This window comes from Corvus hawaiiensis, chromosome 30 (genome assembly GCF_020740725.1).
Source record: "Corvus hawaiiensis isolate bCorHaw1 chromosome 30, bCorHaw1.pri.cur, whole genome shotgun sequence".
NCBI lineage: Eukaryota > Metazoa > Chordata > Aves > Passeriformes > Corvidae > Corvus > Corvus hawaiiensis.
The window spans coordinates 13,191,764-13,207,743 of NC_063242.1; the positions used below are offsets into that span (position 1 = coordinate 13,191,764).

The window sequence follows — 15,980 nt, forward strand, 5'->3', positions numbered from 1 at the left end:
GGTCCCTCACTGGCCACAGCTCCTGCCAGGAAAATTGTTCATTCATGGGTTCTCCAGGGCTGCAGCTTCCTTCCAGACATGTCCACCTGCTGTGGGAGGGGGGCGTCCATGGGGGGGTTATTTCCTCCAGCATATTCCTCCACAGGCTGCAGAGAAAGCTCTGTCTGGCACATGTAGCACTTTACTGATCTTGACGTCTGCAGGTTATCTCCCACATTTTTTTCAGTTCTTTCTCACAGCTGCTGCACAGCATTTTTTACCCTTTCTTAGATATATTTCCACAGAGACACCACCAACTTGTCTGAAGGTCTCAGCTTTGGGCGATGGTGGTTTCATTTCAGAGCCAGACAGAAGCAGCTCTGTACAACACAGAGGCCACCCCCACAGCATCCCTCTAATTCCCACTGCCAAAGGCTTGCCACTAAACCAAATACAGTTCTATTTTGTGCTTTTCCACAGCAAGAAATCAGGCTGTGATTCCCTCACAAGAGGGGAGCTGCTCCACTAGTCAACCTCTGCAAAACTGTCCCTTAAGCTATATACAAGATGTACTTATTAGATAGAAGAGCAATAGACAAATCACACTTGCCTGCTAACCCCCCTCTAGCTTGTTAAACCTTAACTAGACAAATATGATATTTCACTAAACTTAAATTAATTTCTTCCCTGCAGCCAAATGTCTACTACTCTATCTTTAGGTAAATGACTGCAGAGAGGTTTTGTGAGGCAAAATAAAGAGGTCCTTGATCCTAACAGTGTTTAGACAACACCAGAGGTCACTGAACCCTTCTATCTCCTGTGCTCAGTATTTTGTAGTCTTTTGCAACTTTTGTGAAAGATGGAGGAAAGCAATCCTTGTGTATGAATGGAAACACAGTTTGCACAGTTTCTCTGAGGCCAGAAAGTGAGTCAGCAGTAGAGAGTTAAGAGTTCAGAGCCACATAACAGTATCCAGTTACTTCACTGCCACAGTCCATTTGGAAACGGTTTGTGCTGGACCATAGATTCATTAATAGTCATGATTACTTCAGGAATAAGTTGTTCTGGAAATGAATAGAGACAACATCCAAAGCCACCATTTGATTTTATTTATTCATGAACAGTATTCCTTAAAATTGGCATCACACAGCAGAAAATATTGCAACCACTGAACACTATTTTCACCCATCTCAATTTTCAAAGCAAGTTAAACTACTGATCTTGAAAATTGTGAAGTGGTAAAATACTAGATTTTCCCTTAGCATAACACAATCCTTACACTTAAAAATATCTTAGCTACATCTATGACAATGTAAGGTAGAGAAAGCAGTGATAAGCTCTAAGCTCCACAAGGATACGTGCTAATACATGACTGAAGCGGTATGTTAATCACATTAAGACCTCTAATAACCCCTGAGGCATCAAGTCAAAAATATGCTTGGTACTTTGGTTTTAAACTTTTTAAAAAATTTAATTAAGAAGCTTGTGCCTTTAGTTCAAGTGTTATTTCAGGGAAGAAGCACACTGAAATTATTTAGAATTATACAACTGCCAGTTACAAATTATCATATGAGGTTACCTTCACAGTTAAAATTCAGAATTACCAACATTTCCAAAATTGTGAACACCTACCTCTCTGCACTCTTCACTGAAAAAATTCCAGCTCAAAGTCCAACTTCCCTGCTTTTATCTTTCCCTCCTCTGTAGGGAAGGGATTCGTGGTGTTTCCTACAGCATATTTCAAATTATCTAAGGAATTTAGACCCTGCTTTTTCCTGTCTCCCTGGATAGAAGGGCTTGTAATCCTATTTCTTCTGAAAGAATCGGAAGGTGCAAGAAAACATTCACAGGTTTATGAAAGGAAGGAAATGAAGTAATGATAAACTGCACACACACAAAGCTATTAGATTCTTCATTCTGGTCATGAAGAAAGCAACTTTGCTCTGTCTGCAGAACATGAGCAGTGCCTGAGTCAACAAGGTCTGTTACTTCAGTGAAAATTCCTTTTTTGGTAACCAGAGAGTATGACTTGGTGCATTGTTAGTAAGTGAGGCAAAGCAACAGGCAAAAAGGGTTGGTGCAGGCAAAGAGGCAGCAAGCGTTTCACACCTTCTGCCTGTCATTGCTCCCAGCCTTGTCTGCAACAGTAACAAGTGCAGGTTAACTGAGTTTTTGGGAATTAAACCTAAAGCTAGAAAGGCCCAGTAGAAAAATCTAGCTGCTTCCCCACATACCTGCAGTTAAAAGCCTGTGCTTTTAGTTTTTCTATATGTTACTAGGTCTTGTACAGCACTTGTATATAGTTTCCTGAAAGGCAGATAATGCTAAAGTTTTTCTTTGCTGCATATCCTATACAGCTGAAGTAAAAGCTATGCTTCCTAAGCAGTCTGTAAATAAAATTTTAAAAATAATCAAACTGGTTCCAACTCAGAGAATGACAAGCTCCTCCAGTTTGACCCAAAGCCAAAATTTACTTCCAGAAAGAAGTTGGTATAGTAGTAAATATCAACTCCAAATAGTAAGCCCGTGAAGGACCCAGATTCAGAAGAAATGAAACAATTTTAGACGCAACTTCCAGGACACTTCTCGCATTTTGAGAAAATATCAAAGATGAGCTACTTTAATTCAAAATGCAAACAGCTGAACAGAGGGAATTGCTCCAAGATGGAGACTGCTGCACACAGGACCTTCAGCAGCTCAAGTTTTAAGTGTTAAGCTGTTGAAGCAGCAGCTGCTTAAAAACATTGCACATTCACAGCAATCTAGCTTTTCAGATCACTGCTGCATTCCCAGATAGGGCCACTGTAAACTGTGGAGTGTTAGTCCTGCAGCAATTGCCTCTGGCTAGAGTAGGCTGGAACTTGGGATCTGCACGGTTCAGACATGCAAAAGCTTTTGTACTACAGATGTCGCAGAAGCAACTCAAAGCAACAATGAGCTCTTCAGGTTGTCTTACTTTTTTTTAAAATGCTGGTGTTCCCACAATAGCCAACATAAATATTCTTAGAAGCATTTAAGAGAATTTGCTTTCAAGAGATATGCTTGTTTTAGTAGAATAAGTGATCCTTAAAAGCTGAAAAAGTTAATTATCATGTCCTTGTAAAGTTAGTTAAATGCAATTCCTTGACAGGGATAGAAAGACTTTGGCCAACAATTAACATGGCAACAATCATTTATGTAGGGGGTGTCAAGAAAAATACAGATAAAATATAAAGGGGTTTTATCAAAATGGAAGCTTTCTCGTTACTCCCAGAATAGTTTATTGTTTTCTTCTGAAAGACACCTGACAGTGTTGCTAGCTTCAGGCCTTCTTCCCTGGGAGAAATTAAGAACAAGTCCTCCCCTTATCTGGAGCAGTATGCCCTTTGCCTCCTCCAGCAAACACTCAGAAGTAGACGGGAAACAAGAGTAACTAGGAAAAGACATCAGGGTTTTTCTTAGCTGTCTATTTATTTGTAATACCATAACTGAAGAGACGGGCAGAGACCTAACAAAATTTGTGTCCTTCAGTACTTTTAACACTTGGGGTTAGGCTGCTTTTCCTCTCAATGGTGATCTGAAGGATGCAGCTCCTGCTGGCACAGCCACACTTGTAATGGGAAGACAAAAATAAGCACGAGGGTGAGATTTGCAGATAAAAGCAAGAGCAATATTCCCACATATGAGTGGCCTTTGAAGTGAACAGACCCCACTAAGAGGTCAGAATAGATCCCACCAACCATGATACTTCATCTTTTCCACGTTCCTGCTTCTCTTTTAGCAGTTCAGGTTTTCCTCCAACTGGTCAATGCAGTTGGTGCATACAGTTAAAGGATTCCTGTCTCAGTGGCATGGCAAGTACCCTAGGGTCTGTGGTGGTCTTTTCCCTTTCACTGCCACTGATTTCCTGCCCTGCCCCACTCGTTCTCTCTGCACCAGAGCTTCTCTTACAAGGTGGCACCTACTGTCAGGACAGACATATCTCCTGCATCTGGTGTCACCTTGAGAGCTTTCAGCCTTCCTAAAATTCTTCACGTGCAAGCAAACATACTCAAAAGCCACACCTGTGAACAACCAAAGTTGGGCTTTTTTTCCTTCACCAACGTGAGTTTGCATTTTGACACGAGATGCCTAAGGCTACTTGATTTCCAATTTTTCACACTGTTGAGGAAAAGCTTGCTGAAAGCTGGGCATAGCAACAGTTCAGTAAACTGCAGGAAACGTTTCTTTGTCCTTTAATACAGCTTGTCTTGGGAGCCTATAACACTGCAAATATTCACTTTAAAGCATACATATATGTTACGCAAAACTAGATTGTGTCCTGCTGCTCTGCCCTGAACCCAAGGGCAACAAAATATCCAGCATCTCTTACGTGCACCTCAAGCCCAACTTGAGACCTAGTGTCATCTTGTAACAACACAAACTACAGAAGTGGTGGTTTAACATCTGAAAAAAGCTTCAGCAGGTATGCTATAATCCATATTCATTAAACCATGGCAGATTATTCAATGCTCAGGCAGAACTGGACATCAGATTAATTTAAAAAATATATCAGATTCTTCAACTGTACGAGCTGTAATAACCTGAACATCCTGAAGATTTGAAGAAAAATATGAAGGACTACAATGAAAAGTTTTTATTTGTTTTAAGGGAAGTAAGGCTAAATCCTTATCTTCTGCTTAGTAGTTGCACAATCTCCAATTAGACTTCATGAGAAGAGTCAGTCACTGAACTAGGATTGCAGTTGCACTGTGTAGTTCCACTGTCAGCAGGAATAAACAAGTACACTTCACTTCAATGCCAGTTTCACACTAATACCAGCACTGTTAAGGATTAAAACAAACAAATAAACAAACAGACCCCACAGTCCCCTTGCCCTCACTTTACAGCCCAGTCTGGTCAGAATGCAAGTAGATAGCCATGAAAAAAAGCAAAAAACAAACAAAAAACCCCTAACCAACCAACCACCAACCAAAAAAAATCCCCTCAACCCCCCGTACCCAAACCCCAAAAGAACAAAACAATGTCTTGATTGGTGCAAGAAATATTCCACTGGTTACAAAGCACGCAAGTTTCCAAGTATACTTATTCTCCGTTTTGAGTTGCTGGGGCAAAAACCTGCCCTCTCTCTCCTTTTGCCAAATTCTTAGACATTAGGTACTCATCTATTTGTGGTGTTAAGAGCCTATGAGCATCAAACACTTTATGACTAAGGCCTACAAGCATTCCCAAACAGGAAAAATATTAGTTCACATTAGTGGACATCCCCCTGCTATAAAATGATTACAATCAGAACTGGGCAAGAGAATGTCTTTAAACAAAAGGATTCGACATCAGAAGTGCAGCTGTGGTCACTACTCCCGGCTTGATCTCGTGCACATGTCATCTTCATCATATTCACCCATCAACTGCAACATATACGTTCCAGTATAGAGAAGAAACTGTCCAGTTATTTGTGCTGCATGGGATATTAGCTGAAGCACTTTCCTGGAAGAAAAGTCATTTGTTTAAGAAAAAAATCACCAGCAAGATTACATTACCCCTTTCCACCCACAACATTATGACAAGTCAAGTCGATATATTTAAAAACCCCTCTCATTCCTTCTCACTTCTGAGAAGATGGTCATTTTTGTACCTTCATTAGAGAAAATACTGGATTGACAGAAAACTATTGATACGTTGGCAGACCCAGAAAACACACTTAACAAAGCAGGCTGACATCCTACTAGACCCTTACAGGCCTTCTGCAAAGCCATCACTCAAACCATCACAGTACCAGAGAAGACAATTTTGCCTGGGAGCCCAGCAGCATTCCTGCAGCATAAACTCACCTCATGTCTCACCTTTGTCATTCATTAATACAACCCTGCATGTATCTCCAAGGCACAGATCAAACCTGATTAGATCTGAAGCTGAACAATCCCATTACACCGGATAAGAGGTTTTTCAACAGCAAAAGAGGTGAAGCAGGCGAATTAGTGCTGGCCAAGCTGCAAGCCTTAAGAATTCTCAGTTCACACAACTATTTTACTTTCAAAATATTTGATAAAAATCAGCATTCAAGTATGTAGTGCTGTGTAAGAATCAGTACAAATCCATAAGATAACATCAGGTAAGCATCAGAGGTTAACAGTATAAATTGTAGATGCTCACAGCGGAATAAGGATAGTTGTATTTGAATGGTCATTTATTCAACTGAGTTGTAGCTGCATCTTCCTTCCATTCTGCAAGAAACAGCAGGGACATCAGTACTGAGACCTATATTTGAGTCTCATCCCCCAGAATCATGAGGGCACTCACAGGTATGAAGCTGAGGCATTGGGAGCAGTACAAAAAAACTGGAACCATTCCAAAACTGGAATGGGATCAGTTTCTGAAGATGAATAAACCAGATCAGTCTCTCTTCTGAAAAAAAAGGGGGAAGATTTTCTGAATTCCTGTCTGAGAAGACCTGCAGCTGTGAACCCTCTGCTTCTATTCACTTGTCCTTTGAACTGAAGCAGAGAAGCAAACATCTTCTTCCTACAAATTCATTTATAACCCCTCTGTCATGAAAGGTTTGCAGTTGAAATCCAATGCCTCAAAATAGTAGAATACCCTGTACTTAGAGCCTGTGAAGCCTTTAAAGGACACTGTACCCTTATTCATGCTTCCCACACGTGCCATTTCAGCACGTTCTTTTCCTCCATCACACAGAGCAGGCCAAGGAGCTTTACAGTTGTAAAGAAAGCTGCACCTGGTACTGGGCTTTGGAGCAGCTGCAGTGTGTCACTTGCACACAAGAGCAGTTGCCACTTAAGCCATGGAGCAAGTTATTTGTTGAACTGGACATTTGATCCTTCAGTCGGACACTACAGGGAAACACCACCAGGGGAAATGCACTAATCAGACCTGGCAGGCTTCCAGCCCCTCCCCTCATGAGCAGCTGCAGCATTTTTCTGTCCTTTCCCTTCACCCCCTGCATGTGGGCTCAGGGACAAGGTATCAGAGTTAGCAACCTGGAACTCATTAGCAGAGGGACTACACCAGGATCGTGACATCATGTGTCTCTGATTCCAACAGCAAGTTGAGACAGGCCATGTCACTGCTGTGTTCAAGGGTACCCAAGGTTATCTCTTCTGTCACTGTTCATTGCTAGTAGACTATCTTCCCACCCTGACAGTGGCACTTCCCTTACAGCTCAACTCTGTAACATAACAGAGCTTCCAGAAGAACTCCACAGCTACTTCAGCTGTTTGCCAGCACCTCTCCTTTCTCATCAGCTGCTCTGTCTTGGCAGGGAGGCAGAATTGTCACTTCAAATTCTCCTTAGGAGCACAAGTTCCAGTGCTGATACTCAGCTCCGTGGCAGGCAGTCAGAGATCAGAGTTTGTTTTGGCTTGAGAGACTTGACAAACATAAGAACTGAAGGAGTGCAGCTGTCCAAGGGCAAACCTCTGCTTTGAAGAAACCCTAATGAAGTCAGTGTTACAGGAAGGTGTAGCATGTAGCTGGATAATCGCTTCAGCCTGACCAGAGAGGAGCCTTGTCTACAGCCACACCAGCTGTAGCCTGAAAGATAAAGGAAGGGACCACCCAAGTAGAGTGGGAGAGGTCAGTGAGACTGAAAGACAGCGAAAAAGATCAGCATTACAATGCTAATCAGCACATCTGCATCAGGAGAGGAAGGACTGCTTAAACACTTCATCTAAAGGCTACATGTCACTCAGGTGAAGTAAAAACTTCACTGATGACATACACATCTGTCTGTCAGATCTGGTCCTCAAGTAATAAAATGCAGTAACACCACACCATTGTGTCTCAACCAGAATTCTAAAGGTCAGGTAGAGAAACTTGGGGCTGCAGCTTAAACAACTATCTAAGAACAGCACCTCTGGGAAGGTGTCTGAACTCAGGAGTCTTCCTGAACGAGGGCAGAACACAGCTGGTTTTCACAAGGCACCAGCTTTCAACTCATTGCTGAAAACAGTGGACAGGACAGATATTATTTTGCCCCTGAGTAAGACAGCAGTTTCCATCAGCAAGTTCTACCAAACTCAGAGCCCACTGCTGATCAGTCCTGCAGGAGACAGTTGTCCTTGACAGGCTCCCTTAGCTAGCCTAAAGACCACACCAGCTGGCTTAAGAGCAGCAACATCACTACAGATGACAAATCCACATTAAGAGAGCAGAGTGTCATCTCTCTTCCATTTTCCTTTGCCTTCACGTAGCTCTGCTGGTGAATCTGGCAAACAGGAACTGCAATCTCTGAGCAAGCTTTAAGACCCCTGACATTAGATCTCACATTCCTCTCACTTCATCCCCTTGAAATCTCCTCTTCAAAGAGCTTCTTCCCCAGCCTCCTATGTTCTTCAGACAAACAAGTCAAAGAAATGTGAGGAAATTCTCTCAGCAGAAGAAAGAAACTGTACTTACACCCTTGCAGTAAATACAAGCTCATAAGAGTTTTGCCTTGGGGGAATTTTAAGATTCCATCATAAAAAGCTGTAGGAAGCTTTTTACCAGTCATCTGTCCACCTTATGAAGAAAGAGTCAGCATATTGGCCAGTATGTAAGAAATGACAAAAATACGAAATTTATAAACACACCTGCTTCACAGAACCAATAGCAAACACAGATTTTTACATTAGCACGTGCACCTGATCAGTAGTGAAAACACACTCACCGCAACATGCTTTTTGCTCCCATGCATTTGATGTCATATGAGATCGAGTAGATCTCATAGAAGGTTGCCCTGATGTTTAAGCAGCCAATAAAATCCTTAGGGTTCAGTTTGTACAGATCAAATGTGATGTTAGCTACTCCCATTTTCTTCTTTTTTCTCACAGCGACAACTCCATTTTTTGTCTGATTTAAAAAGAGAGAGAAACAGTTTGTACCATGACACAGGAAACTACAGCAAGACAACTATTAACAGTGCAGCTCCTCAGAAGCAGTTTTGCTTATTCCAGCCTCGGGGCTAGATCTTGGTCAATTCTAAACTAGAATTGACATTATTAGCACACAGAAAAGGGGGTCTGTAGCTTATGTATTGTTATTCCTGAACAGGCTTCTGAAGTTTTCCGAACGGACACTGAAATTCTAGAGTGACATAGCACCTGCTGAATATTTATTTTCTATATTAGAGCTTCTTCAGAGTATGCTGAAGCCACAGGTAATGCCACTGGGCAGTGTTCCTGACATTTATTTATCCTGGTGCATTCTGGCTGCTCTCTGAGGCAGTGAGGTTAGGCCACCAAATAACCAGGATGACATGATGTCCTTCTGTTCAGTCTGGAACACAATACTGATGAGCACTCTTGGAGACAACTACGAAGATGACATCTGTGAAAAGTCAGGTACTCATTTCAAAACCTGGCTCATAACATCTCTTTCTTCCTACTAAAATGAAACACAGGGAGGGAATCACTGCTGATTAGGCCTAAGGTTCAATAACAAGATTTTAAGAGAAAAAGCAATGAAGAGAGAGCATGGAAAATCATCTTCCACCTTAAACCCACCCTCCTTTATTGAAAGCAGCCCTTGTCTGCTGCAGGGTGTGCTTCAAGAAAGCAAAACCAAGAGGAAAATAGTAAAGAGAACCCATATGTACAGAGACATCTAGTGGATACACGGGATCCTCTGCTCAGCACATTCTGCTCAAGGTTAACAAGCTGGCAGCTGCCAGGCTGTTTTCTGCATGCTAAATGAAGCAATAAAGTTGTGTAAGTCTGGGCGTTTTTGTACTTGTCACCTCAGCCTCAGACAGTGTCGTGATAAGTCAGACAAAGCTAAACACAGCAGTATATCATTAGCCAGCAATTTTATGCCTGTTTTACTTTGACAGCCTCCAAGCTCCAGCGACAGGGTCCCCTGTCAACAACAGCTTTGGACATGTACAAGCAGTTGGTGTGCTTGGTAGCATCTCCCCACACCCCCATTAGCACCCAGAATATTTGGATAAAGCAGGACAGAGCTGGTGCTACACTCCAGGTGATTGGTGAAGCTGTGACAGTCCCTCTGTTGTCACTCAGCACATTCTGAAGAGGGGCTGCATTCAAACTTGTGCTGCTGCCATGCCAGACAGGGGAAAGGAGCAAGGTGGAGTCACACCCTGGCGGCAACTTCTTTTCTGCCCTTGGAGCTCATGCCCCAGATGCAGAGCTCGATAAGCCAGTGAGGTATTTTGGGGGAAAATGTACAGGCTGCCCACACTGCAACAGGAGACTGAGAAAACAGGGCCATGTGGTTGAGCCATATGTATGCAGGCCCAAAAATGATGTCCCTGCTTACAGCTCCATGGCCAGCTCTGCACCTGATAGAAAAAATTTTGATGCCAGATTTCTAGCAACAACCTTCTCATGGAAAAACAGTTACGAGTTTCACTCTATGTTATGAATGTACAGATGACTATTTCCCTACAAAATAACTAATTGAACACTGAGTTGATATGATTAGAAGGCTAAAGCAAGGCAGTTGTAATAGTTCTTAAATATCTTGAAGCATGCAGACTAACATTAGGTTCTGATGCCAGCTTCTGGCTTTTTGCAAAATTAAGCACAGGCATTTTTCTAACCTTCACTAAACTGTTAGTGCATTCAGAAGGCAAAACTTGCTTTATATTACTTAATTTGGGCATTTTTTTATACGGTCTAAATCTAACCTTTAAGGACATTGTATTTTTTAACTTTGTGGAGTCAAAGTCCTAATTTTCTTTATGTTACAAAAAGGCACAAGAAAAAAGATATTTCTGAGCCTCTCCAAAAGCAGGGTATTTTCCCTGTAATTCTTTTCACTTGTAAAGTTTTATTTCAATTCCCGGTGGATTTTGCTAACAGATCTATGTCCAAAAAAGGGACAATAAGAAATATGAACTTGATTTTTCATCCGGAAAGGCTCAACAAGGAGTTTACATCTTGCCTCTTTGGGGAAATTTTTCTTCCTCTTCTCCCTTCTTTCCAACAGTTTTAGCAGCCACAAACATTCCTCCATCCACTTCTACTCAAATGAGAGAGAAGCAGTCAACACTTACTGGTGTCCATTTCTGTCCTTTTTCTAGAACCATGAAGTGTGTATTATCATCCAGGGACCTGAAGAACTCTTCTGTGTCCACAACTGTGCCATCTTCCTCCAAAACCAGAGTAACAATTCCAGCAGTTATAACAAAGGCATCTAAAGTCTGGAAAAAACCCAGGAGATTTTAGCATTCTGAAGAGAGCCCATCATTTCATATTGAGACTTGCTTATCTGAAATATTCTCCTGAACTTCCCCAGTAATGATTTTTTAGAAGAACAGGAGTCTCTGGGTTATCTTTCTGGGATACTGTATTTCCCTGTAAGTTACCCTCAGAGTGGGACTGTCCACTATACCTTGCTGAGGAGCTCCTGCAGGCTGCTTGCAACAATTCCCTTCCGGCTGCTTCGGGAGGCATTGGACACACGGAAAGGGCGCCCTGCAGGCATGAGAGGAGGGAACAGGGTCTGTCTTGTTACTGCTCCTACAGATGCTCCCATGGATATGAACGATCTAAGACAAATAGAAATTCAACATCGTTACAAAAGCAGCCATGTCAAGTACTGCAGGGAGGAAGACTGTTGACATAATCACATTATACAAGTAGTTCACAGATCACATTAAGACTCTTGGAGCTTAATTTCAAAATGAAATACTACACAGCCCTACGGATATGTTATCTCTGAACTTTCTCTTGCCCATGACATTTGGAAAGACTCTTAAAATTAATACAATTTCAAGCAGATGTGGGACACCTCTAGCTCAGCTGACATCAAGGTCACAATCACAGTGAAGGTGATGGATTGTAATTTAAATATAATTTATATATTATATAATACTGAATTTGAAAAGCAACAACTCTTACTGCATTCAATTACTTAGATCATTCTCTTTACTTCCAAGATAAATACTCAGTGAGATACATAATTAATTGAAAGCAATCTTGTGTGTTAAGATACGAGTTTGCTTTAGGAAGACTGGACATACTACCCATACTCCAAACACCCAGCGGCAGAATGCAAGCAGAGCTTTGCAACAGTTACACTTGATTTCCAAAGAGTCAAGGCATTCATTCGTAAATTGTATCTGCAGCCTGTAAAACTCCATCTGGTTTTGAAAATCACAAAATAAGACTTGTATCAGAAGGAGTTCAATGAAATGAAAGTTAAGATGCAAGCACATAAATGCATACTGTTGGAGCAGGCTGCCAGCGAGGCTGGAAAAATTCAATCACTTTTAGAAAAAGACTTTAGATTTTTCTGGACATTTGCATATTTATCTTTGGTAAACCAAGCACATAACACCAGTAACAGCCTACTCCCACACCAAGGTACAGACCTGTTCTCATCTACACCTAGTGACACTTTTCTGCCAAATTATAATGGCTAAGTCAATAGTCAGCTTGCCAAAAATTACACTCTGCCCAACGCCTGGGAAGGATTGATTTCTAAGTCTTTTAAAGACAGGCAATATTTTGTCTCCCATACTCCTGGACTTTACCCTCTGTATATACCTTTGACTCCTTAATACTGAATTGCTCAGGGGTGGGAGAGGGATGCATCCCCATTTTGTTCTCCCACATAGGTGTAAAAAGTCAACTTTATGTAGGAAAATCTATTTTCAGACACTTTCACTGAGGGTAGAGTGAATTGGCAGCCTTTATCTGCCGCCAGAGAGTGAATACAGGACTTCCTAGAACAACAACGAAATGGTATAAAGTTACTCAACTAATTATGTCCCAGTCACACCTTTTATGCAAATCCACACCGACCGTGAAGAATAAATATCTTTTCCACACCTCTTATCTGGTCTATAAGCATGTTTTTGGAATGCACAGAATGTGATTTTTGTGCCTGAACAGATTCAAATTTCAGCAAATAATTTATTTCCTGCTCTCATTCTGAAGCACTCCTCTGGGCTATTGCCTTTCCTCTAAACACCAAGTTTACCTTCCTCAAAAACTCCTCGGCTTCATTGGAGCTTTAATTTTTTTAAAGGAGGAGAATGTTCAGCAGTTTTGTTCTCGCTCATGCTATACCTTTGTTGCTAGTCCTGTCTGTATAGTAGGTCTCTGGCTTTGAACATTTGGCATATATACACACATGGTTGATGGAAACCTCTCTCCTTCCTGTAACAAAGCTGGTGAGGACAAGCAGCCAGTCTGGCTTTCAGGAAACAAGCACTGTTTCAAATTAAGGAGCTAATAAGTGCTATTCCTCCTGGAGAAGGGTGAGGGCGAGGGAGGGGGACAAGGTGACGGTGGCACTGACAAGGGCATTGAAGCTTCACAGAAGGGAAGCCTGGTAGGACAGGGCATGTTTGTCAATCTCTCTGCTGACTAAGTTAATAGGCCCCCAATCACCCCACTGGTCGTGGGCAGCTCACATTCTGAATCACTGAGTCTCTTCCTCAGAAAGAAAGCCTGCTCATCCACCTTGGGGCTGGTGACACCACTTCACGGGGCACCCTGACTTAGAAAGTGCAGCACTCAGGTTTCAAGAGACTTCACACCTCATTCCCTCTCACAAATTTGTAAACTTGCACATAGAAATGTAACCTGAGTAATATGCATGTGAGTACCGCCTTTTTTTTTTTTTTGTGAGGACAGTCAATATCAGTCCCATTGAAAACTCTTCTTTCCCATTACTTAAGCCAAGTTGCCATTCACAAAAGAAAAAGCATAAGGGAAACAGCCAAAACATACATGCTGACAAAGAATGAAAAGTGTTAGGGGCACAGCTCATGGGCAGGACTTGAGCTAACAGGGTTCACCCCCAGCCAACTCTACAAGCCGTGCTTTGAAGCTCTGAGCAGAAGTTTCTCAAGGAGTCAGGATCAATCACCTCACACTGCTGTCCAGCACTATCTAAAGTCAAAGCAATAAAACAAACAAAGAGATTAATAAACCAGGGCTTACATTATTGCCACCGGACAGTAACTGAACAGGAAAAATCTTTAGAAGTTATTTAACAGTGATGACATTTCACCTACATTTTGATAGGACCTGTCAATATCCTCTTTAAACTAAGCCTGCTTATGAAGCAGCGAGTCTGGGCTTCAGGGCAGCCCGCGGTTTCAACTAATGAAGAGACAAAACCCAGGATGATGAAAATCAGCCAGATAAACAGAGTGTGAACCCCTCAATTTCTGGGCCTATTGCTGAAAGCTTGTTTTATTTTGTGTGCCACTCTCCTTCCTAGATCATAGGCTCAAACAGGCCAGCCTACATTCAGGGCTCTTAGAAAGATCCATTCTTGTTGCAGCTGTCCTCAAAACACAGACAAACCAATTCCTGATAAAGGGAATTCCTCTGCTAGACTGGAGTTACCAAACATAATTTCCTCTTAAAAGCTGATCAAGCCAAGTCACAAGACAAGTGGTGGAAAGGAACTAAGGTACAGTCGATTTTATTAGAAAGTTGAGTGACATGTTAAATACAGACAACTCTACTATTGTTTTACTACTCTTTAAAGCCGAAAAGATCAAGTCCTAGCTCTTCTTTAAAGGAAGGAGAAATCCCACATTGTTGGAGAATACAAAAATACATTACAATTGAAAGATCAAATATCTTCCAACTCTAGCATCTTATCCAGTTTGTTTTGGATAACTGCAACCTGTTACAGGGAGGGCTTCACATATGCTGCTACGAGCATTCACTCTAGTGTCCAAGCTAATGGGAGAGATTAATTAATTTTTTTAGGGGAACACAGGGACTAAAAGCCTGCCTTGAGCCCTGTACACATATTTCACTCTTTATCTTTGTTTGCAACATGCCCCATATGTTTATCTGAGAATGTGGTGCAATGGTCTTCAGTCTCACTCAGAAAAACCAATGTTGCACAACACGCTCCAGGATACTGCACCGATTGGTTTTTAGGTTAGGGTTCGCTGGCAAACGACAGCAGCAGTAACAGCGAGGCAAAAAAACCCCCAACCAACAACAACAAAAAGCAAAAACAAAAGCCCCCAAAACAAAACTCAAAAAAAAAAAAAAAAAAAAAAAGGGTCGGAAATTAGGAGACTCGGGGTTCAGCCAGATCGCAGCGTGGTTTTCCTGCTCAAACGTGAAGCGTAGAGTCACCACAAGCGCAGCTGGCAGAGGATGGATTTCCGAGCAGCGTACAGGGCTGTACCTCCGTGGATGCGGCTGGTGCAGCCGGGCCTGTGGTCACGTTGTCACCGAGTCCCAGCGGCTCCCGGCTGCTCCGGGGCTCCGCTCCCGGCGCGCCAGCCCCCGGCACGCAGCCGGCAGCAGCCTCAGGTGCCGAGAGGCCACTACACCTCAAAGGCAGCTTAGACTGCAGGGCTCCTACCTGTGCTTCCCTCAGCAGAGCTTCAGCCAGGCTCCCAGGGCTGCGACGGCATCCTGACCTGCTTCTCCCACGCAGCGCCCATCGGGGTTAATCCCCCGCTGCCCTCGCACCGCGCCCTCTGCTCGGCAGCGCCGGAGCCGACCGAGGGCTGCTCAGACCCGGGCACCCTCGGCAGCCGGACCCGGCAGCCGGACCCGCCGGCACAGACGGAGAAGGGGACGGAGAGTCCCCGCACTCACCGCAGCAGCGATCCCACGCAGTCCCGCGCCACCTCCATGGCCCGCCCAGCCGCGGGGCAGTGCCGGTCACGGCGCTTAAGTGCAGCGGGCGGGACTCCTCCTCCGGCCCGCCGGCCCCTCCCTGCCTGCCTCCCTCCGGCGGCACCGGGAGCCGCGTCCTGGGACACGGGAGCACGGCCGGGACAGCCCCGCCGGGGCTTAGCGCCTGTCCGCAGCGCCAGGGCCGCAGGAACAGGTGCCAGGCACCGCGCTTTGGGAAGGGGTATTTCTTCTGGAAGTGCCTTATGGTTTACCTGGGAAAGTAGCAGGAAAGATTTTGTTCAGCGTGCGTGGGAGGTGCACTCTTACGTGTTGGCTAGTTACAGCTAATATAGTAACAGTGGAAGCCAATCTCATTTGCGGCCTCCCGGCATTAGAGCAACAGATTAAGTGTCTCAGCTTCTGATTTTAGGGCCTGTGAATAAGCTTACAGCTCAG

The 15,980-nt window shown here is 43.3% G+C and overlaps 1 protein-coding gene across 2 annotated transcripts; it reads right to left on the minus strand.

Moving 5' to 3' along the window:
• Positions 1 to 1,065: 1,065 nt before the first annotated feature.
• Positions 1,066 to 15,774, minus strand: CIDEA (cell death inducing DFFA like effector a). Of its 2 annotated transcripts, none has more exons than XM_048289480.1 (6): positions 15,504 to 15,774; positions 11,308 to 11,464; positions 10,970 to 11,116; positions 8,624 to 8,805; positions 5,288 to 5,445; positions 1,066 to 4,769 (listed from the first exon to the last, which is right to left on the minus strand). In XM_048289480.1, the coding sequence occupies exons 1-5, from the start codon at positions 15,539 to 15,541 to the stop codon at positions 5,313 to 5,315; spliced, it is 657 nt and encodes a 218-aa protein (XP_048145437.1). In that variant the 5' UTR covers positions 15,542 to 15,774; the 3' UTR covers positions 1,066 to 4,769; positions 5,288 to 5,312. The 2 variants fall into 2 exon arrangements, with proteins under 2 accessions (XP_048145437.1, XP_048145438.1); XM_048289481.1 differs by lacking the exon at positions 15,504 to 15,774 and adding an exon at positions 15,265 to 15,342.
• Positions 15,775 to 15,980: the final 206 nt, after the last annotated feature.